A 6,477-nucleotide genomic window follows, 5' to 3' on the forward strand; every position below is an offset into this window, starting at 1 on the left:
CTCACCTCCCATGCCTCCCATACCTCCCCCGATCTCCCCCTCACCTTCCCCCAGACCTCCCCCTGTCCCCCGTTATCTCCACCCACCTCCCCCGATCTCCCCCTATCTCCCACCCCCACGAGGCGGCGTGGCAGACGCGGTACGCCGGGAAGAAGATGCCGTACGGAAAGTGAGAGAAGAGCCACTCGGGCGCGAGAAGCAGCGACGCGGCGGGCGCCTAAGCAGTAGAAGAACCAAACGATCACTTCCTTGAGACACGCACAGCTGCAGCAGCGACGCGGCGGGCGCAGAGGCGTTGCCGGGCACGCGGAGCGGGGCGGCGGAGACGGCGCCCCACGAGTCCATCTTGCACAGGTGGACGACCTTGTCGAGGCTATGGTCTGGCTTGAGCGAGACGAGCCTGCGAGATATGGGGAGATATGGGGAGATATGGGGAGATATGGTCTGGCTTGACCGAGACGAGCCTGCGAGATATGGGGAGATATGGGGAGATATGGTCTGGCGTGAGCGAGACGAGCCTGCGAGATATGGGGAGATATGGGGAGATGTGGTCTGGCTTGAGCGAGACGAGCCTGCGAGATATGGGGAGATATGGGGAGATGTGGTCTGGCGTGAGCGAGACGCGCCTGCGTGCGGAACACACCGACGTCCGGGGGCGGGAAGGCGGGACTGTGCAGACTACGGGGAGAGATGGGGAGAGATGGGGAGAGATGGGGAGAGACGGTGAGGTATGGGGAGAGATGGGGAGAGATTCCGCTTCTAAAGGGACGAGCCGCTGGCGCGCCGGCGCGACATCGCCCTGCTGCTGCTTGCGCGTCCATCGGCCGTCCTGCATGGGTTCGGGTACCGGGTTGGTAGGGTAGGATTCGCGCGCGGCTGCGCATGCGCGTCGATATCGGCCGTCCTGCATCCGCTTGGCTGCCTCCTGCGACCCCTTGTCTTTCTTGAAGCGGGCCTCGTAGAACTCGACGCCGGCCGCAAACGTGGGGGCGCCGTTGAGAGACGACGCGATGATGTCGTTCAGGTTGGCCTACCTCGCCGGCGCAGGAATGGTACGAGTGGTGAGAATGAGAGTGCGAAGAGAGGGAGAAGAATGGGGTGAGAGTCTTCAAGCACGACTCATACACTCATCACAACAAGAGTGACTCAGGCTGGCCTGCTCGTCGGCATTCGCAAAATGCGGCGGCGTCGACCAGCCCGAGGAGGGGAGCTCCTTGACGGACTCTGGCCGATAGGTGAACCGGTCGATGCGCCGGTTGAGCTCCTCGAGCACCCACGCCTAGGGTTCGGGTGCCGTGGGGGTAGGGGATGGGTTCGGGCACCGTGGGGAGGGGAGGCGAGCTCGATCGCCGCGCTGTCGCCGGGCGCCACATTCTGCACGTACAGGATGCCTAACGCGTGTTGAACGCTCCGAGTCGGCTAGGCGTTCGACCCGCCCACGCAAAGCAGCATCACCTCGCCGTGAGGCGGATCTTGTCGACTCCGGCGCGGACGAAGAGGGCGGCGAGGCGGAGCAGCTCCTCCGCCGAGAGGAGCCGCCGCGCGTCCGTGAGCGACACGCCGTCCGCGGGCACGCAGTACGAGCGAGATGCGGAGGTACGTGTGGCGCCGGCCAGCCGCCGCGGGTGGAGAGTTGGCCGCGCGAGGCGCGAGGCGAGGCGGTGCGGTGCCCACGTAAATAAGTTCCAGAGCGGAACCTTCCCAGCTCAGCCCCCGCGGCCGCCGAGACGGCGGCGGAGACGAAGCGGCGCGACGAGAGCCGCGGCGGCAATCAGACCGCGCCGACGAGCGGCCCGGCGCCGTGCCGCGCCGGGAGGGTGCATCTGGTGGGCTCGCTGCATCGTGGCATCGCGGCGAGAGGGGCAAGAGCAGGCAGAAGCGCTGCCGCGACGAAGCTGAGGGAGTCTGCCCGTCCGCCTCTGGGAAGAAAACACGGAGGCTTCGCGTGCCCGTGGCTTCTGGGGCATTCGAAGAGGTGCAACTATCCGTGTCGAAAAGTGTGAGAACCGTCTCTTCACACCTCGAAGCCGCTAAGTCATTTTTCCGCCGCCACGCCGCTCTAGCGGCGCTGCGCGCCGCGTTGAGAGCGCGGCGCGTGAAGAGGAGCAGACGATGCGTAAGTCTTTTTTTCGCCGTCAAGCCGCTCAGACGGCGCTGCGCGCCGCGTTGAGAGCGCGGAGCGTACAGAGGGGCACACGTTGCGTACGCAGCGCGAAGGCCGTCTCGTGAGTCGGCGAGCCGTAGAAAAGATATGTTTTCTTTTTCCCCCTTGTTTTCATCGGATGGCACAACGGCGGAGTAGTTGTCAGTCTCTTGGCACTTCTCGAACATGTTTTTGAGCCATCTCGCCGCCGTTGGCGGAGCTGAGTGCCGCCGCGCACACGGCAAATGTCGCACTCCGTGGGAAACGTCGGCGGCAACGCCGGAAATCATTTTTGAAATAAAACTCACCAGACAACAACGCCGTGTAAATGCCAACGAACCGTTTTGCGCTCCTAACCAACAGCAACACACACCCCGGCCGGAACTACTCGTCGGCGGATGTGGACCAGAGCGACGGCCCATCCGGCCCTGCATCATGGGATGCCCGGCTTGGGCGCCGGCGACGACGCGTACGGCCACCCCGAGGGCCTCTTAGCGACGGCAACCGTCGTGCCGGTGGCGGTGCCGGACCCGGTGGCGGGCGTCTTACGCTTGTTGCACGGGGTGGTGGTGGCGCCTTGTGGCAGCGGCCCCGGAGGCGCGGCCGGTCGAGCCGGCGCTGACTCCTGACAAATGCGCACAATCTCGCTTCCGTAAGTGTTCATCTTGTCCATCCCGATGCCGTTGACGAGCTTGAGCTCATCGAGGCTCGTCGGGCAGCGGGCCGCAACCGACCGCAGCACGGAGTTGTGCAGGACGTGGTAGGGCTCAACCTTGTCGGCCTGCGCCCTTTTCGCCCTGAAGGAGCGGAGCGCTGCGAGCAGGAGGCTGTCCGCTTGATCTCCGGCAGCCGTCTGCGGAGGCGCCGCGGGCCTTGGAGGAGGAGGGGCCGAGTTGGTCGCTGGCTGCCGGGCGCCGCAGGAAACGAGCTCCGTGTACGCAGCGTGCGATGTGTCGTGCATGTGACGAATGCGCGACCGGATCGCGCCGTTGGTTCGGCCGAATCGCTTGGCCAGCCTCGCCACGACGGCGTTGACCTCCTGAGTACCGGGAAGCTCGCCATCAGCCTGCAGCTGCACGTGGCAAAGTGCGTGCCAGACCGCCTTGCTGTCGTCGAGAGGCCAATGGCCGGGCATTGCTGTCAACCGTGGCCGATTGGTGGCGCGAAGGGCGGCTGTCAGCTAACCGGCGAGAGCGCGAAAGAGAAATGTGGCATTGCCTTCGAGGCAAGGAAACTTGAAAATTTATAAAGGAAACTTGATAACAGAAAGAAAAACCGGTTTTTCTTTGCTTTGGCCCGACGCCGGCTCGCGCTGTACGAGTTGCTCTCGCTCGCGGAGGAGCGTCGCAGTGTGCACCCACGCAACGCCTTCGCACATCCACACCACACTCTGCGTAGCCATGGCATTTCACTCCGTGTGCGTGCGACTCGCACTCGCTCTCTTGCCCTCGCCGCCGCCTTCGCCGCCGCCGCCTTCGCCTCCGTGACTTCGGATCGCTTCCCCATTTCTCGCACTGCCTCGCTCGCCACGTTCGACAACAGTGCACCACCGCTCGCTTCTCTCGCTCCCACTCACGCTTCGTGCTTCGCTACTAGGTTCTTCGCATCTACTTGGAGTGGATAGCGTCTGCCGCCTCTCGCTGCTCTGTCCGCTCTGCCACGCGTCGCTCTCCGCCCCGGAGGGATGGCCAGTTAGGTGTGCCAAGGTTGTGTGCGGTTAGGGTTAGCGGTTGCCGGAGCCGCGCACTCAAGTTAGGGTTACGTAGTAACACGCCGCGAGCGAGGGTTAAGCTAGGGTTATACGTCCCCCGTCCACGGCTCGACGAGGGCTCAAAAATCGATAAAAAGGGCCCACCCCGCGAAAAAATCGCGCGCTGCGCGCGCAGGAAGAGAGAGAAGGAGAGAGAGAGTTATTGCCGCCACCCGCGCACCCCCCTCTCGCCCGGGAGAAAGTTGACGAGCGGAGCGAGGCAACTTTCCCGGGGCGAGCGCCGGCCGCGCGCGAAAAACGGCCATTTCGCCAAAACGGTGGAGGCCGCCCCGCGCTACCGCCCCATCAAACCCGCGCCGCCTGAATCGCTCCGGAAGGCCCTCAAAACGTCGACGCGGGAGGGCGAAAATCGCCTCGCTTCCAGAGCCCGCGGGAGGACGGACCCCACGCCGCCCCACGAGCGACCCGCGCAACCCGCGACCAACAGCCGTGCGGAGGATCGGCAGGAGACGTCCGCAGCCCCAAGGGTCGTCCTCGTCCGATCTCACCATCGGCCGCCATGGCCCTCCCCGCGCGCGCCGCAAATCTCCAGGCCCCCTGCTCAACTTTGGACGACCGACTTTATTTCGGGTGCTAAAGCAGCTCGCACGGGCCCACCTCGCCGCCCCCGCCCCCGCCCGCCCCCGCCCGGCAGGCCCGGCGCCGCTCGCTTCCCCCGCGCACCTCACGGGGCGCCATGACACCGCCTGCCAGGCGGCCTGCAGCAGTGAGGGACAGCAGAGCTGCTACATTCCTCGCCTCCCGACGGCCACGGCGCCGCCCCGTGGTCAAAGCTCGCAAAACCACGCACGGCCCCGCCCACACCGCTCACCGGACGCCCGCTCGCGCCGCCCGCGGACTCCTCTCCCGCCAAACCCGCCCCTCTCCTAGCCCCTCCCAGAAGCCGCCACACACAGGCCTCGCCTCGCCTCGCACCAGCCCCAAAAAGTAGGCAGCCATTTCTGGGGCTCCCAGGCCATTCCCTATCGCTGGTATTTTTTTCCGGCGGAATTTACCGTCAGAACCGCATAAAAAGCTAGCAACAAACCCCTGCAGACGCATGTGAGACATGTGCCGAACTCCCCCCGTCGTGCTGCACTGCGGCGATCTTGGCGTGTTGCTCCGGCGCGCGCCCGTCGAGCAAGTCTAGTCCCTGCTCGTCGCGAGGGAGTGCATGCAGTCGCGCACGATCCTATCAGCGAGCAACCGTGCCTCGTCCAACGGCTCCTCCCGTGCAGCGGCTCAAGCCGCGCACGAGACCTGAGGTTCTCGAGCCCCGCCGCCTCGAGCGCCGGCCGCACGCGGCGTGCAAACGGACCCTTCCACTCGTTCCGCTTCCAGTCGTCGATCGGGAGCCAGCCGAGCGGCGAGCCACCGCCGCCGCCGCCGCCCGCCGCGTTGAGGACGAGCACGCGCGAGGCGGGTGGGGTCGCCTGTTCACAGCGGGCGTGCTGTGAAGAGACGCGGCAGGCAACTCGGGCGGTCGGGGGGGCGAAGGCGTGTGTCTTCTCGCCCCGTCCGACATGGTGATGAGCGCCCCGGCGGCCGACTCGGGCGCCACGCGGAGCGAGGCGGCGGCGATGTGGGACACCTGTTCATTGACGGCCTACTCACTGATGAATCCTCCCTTCACGGCCGTGAATACGGCGGCGGATGTGCGGCACGTCCGCGGGCGGGATGGAGGGGGCGACGGCGCGGTAGTCGATCTCGTACAGAAAGTCGACCCCGCTGCACCACGGCTCCTTGAAGTGCGGCATGGGGAGCCAGACGCGCTGCTTGTCCGGCCCGCACCCGACCTCGATCGCCCTCAGGTGACGCGGCTCGATAGCTCGCTCCGCCCAGCGCGCATCCTTTGGCAGCGGCGGCATGACGACGCGCCGGCCGAGAAGCAGGCCGAGCAGCAGCAGCCGCGCTGCAAACGCGTCGAAGTCGGACATTGAGGCGAGGCCCGCCCGCAGCATGTCTGGCCCGGCCTACAAGAGGCATGGCGAGATCTGGGGAGATCTGGGGAGGGAGGCCCGGCCGCAGCAGGTCTTGGCTTCGCCACGAGCAGTCGCTCTGTCCGCGGCGACACCCACGTCTCGGGCGCCACCTTAGGGGGGGGGGGGGGGGTAGGGGGAGATCCGGTGAGGTGTGGGGAGGTGTGGGGGAAGTGTGGGGAGGTGTGGGGAGGTGTGGGGAGGTGTGGGGAGGTGTGGGGAGGTGTGGGGGAGGTGTGGGGAGGTGTGGGGAGATATGGGGAGATGTAGCCACGTCGTCTCGTGAGGTGGGCGGGCTGTGAACAGCGCCTCTTCACACCTTGTCCGCCTCCTCATGCCACACGCCAAACGCGCGCATCACGCCGCGCCGCCCCCACTGCCCGTTCCGCAGCCCCGCCATGTGCACCATCACCGTCGGCACGCGGAACCCTGCTCACAGCCAGAGGTGTGAAGAGGCGCCGTTCACGGCCACGCGCGCCGTGGCCGGGGGCCGGGCGGTGTGTGGGACTGTGCGGGTCGCCAGGCATGCACAGCCGCTGCTCGAGTGGGGAGAGACCCTCCCACCTGGTTCACAGCCAGAGGTGTGAAGGTAAGTCCGCTATTCA

The 6,477-nt window shown here is 66.3% G+C and overlaps 3 protein-coding genes across 3 annotated transcripts in view; all 3 read right to left on the reverse strand.

Moving 5' to 3' along the window:
* Positions 1–119: 119 nt before the first annotated feature.
* EMIHUDRAFT_460416 (hypothetical protein) lies at positions 120–1,849 on the reverse strand (the record flags this gene model as incomplete). The annotated part of the gene is made up of 6 exons (XM_005791489.1): positions 120–217; positions 289–400; positions 774–829; positions 905–1,030; positions 1,157–1,279; positions 1,778–1,849. Coding segments are annotated over 6 exons (585 nt in total), but the record flags the coding sequence as incomplete, so codon positions are not given.
* Positions 1,850–2,576: 727 nt separating this feature from the next.
* Positions 2,577–3,104, reverse strand: EMIHUDRAFT_372968 (hypothetical protein; the record flags this gene model as incomplete). Its single annotated transcript, XM_005791490.1, has 1 exon — positions 2,577–3,104. The coding sequence occupies one exon, from the start codon at positions 3,102–3,104 to the stop codon at positions 2,577–2,579; it is 528 nt and encodes a 175-aa protein (XP_005791547.1).
* Positions 3,105–4,907: 1,803 nt separating this feature from the next.
* Positions 4,908–6,477, reverse strand: part of EMIHUDRAFT_446853 (hypothetical protein) — a gene marked incomplete at its 3' end in the record, with an annotated part of 3,659 nt that continues 2,089 nt past the window's right edge. Inside the window, exons 8-13 of the mRNA XM_005791491.1 lie at positions 6,393–6,436; positions 6,192–6,301; positions 5,938–5,985; positions 5,558–5,866; positions 5,154–5,484; positions 4,908–5,085 (exon numbers count right to left, since the gene is read on the reverse strand). Of these exons, the coding sequence (XP_005791548.1) occupies positions 4,910–5,085; positions 5,154–5,484; positions 5,558–5,866; positions 5,938–5,985; positions 6,192–6,301; positions 6,393–6,436 (1,018 nt within the window). The remainder of the gene's footprint in view (positions 5,086–5,153; positions 5,485–5,557; positions 5,867–5,937; positions 5,986–6,191; positions 6,302–6,392; positions 6,437–6,477) is intronic.

This window comes from Emiliania huxleyi, assembly GCF_000372725.1.
Source record: "Emiliania huxleyi CCMP1516 unplaced genomic scaffold EMIHUscaffold_1121, whole genome shotgun sequence".
Classification (NCBI taxonomy): Eukaryota; Haptophyta; order Isochrysidales; family Noelaerhabdaceae; genus Emiliania; species Emiliania huxleyi.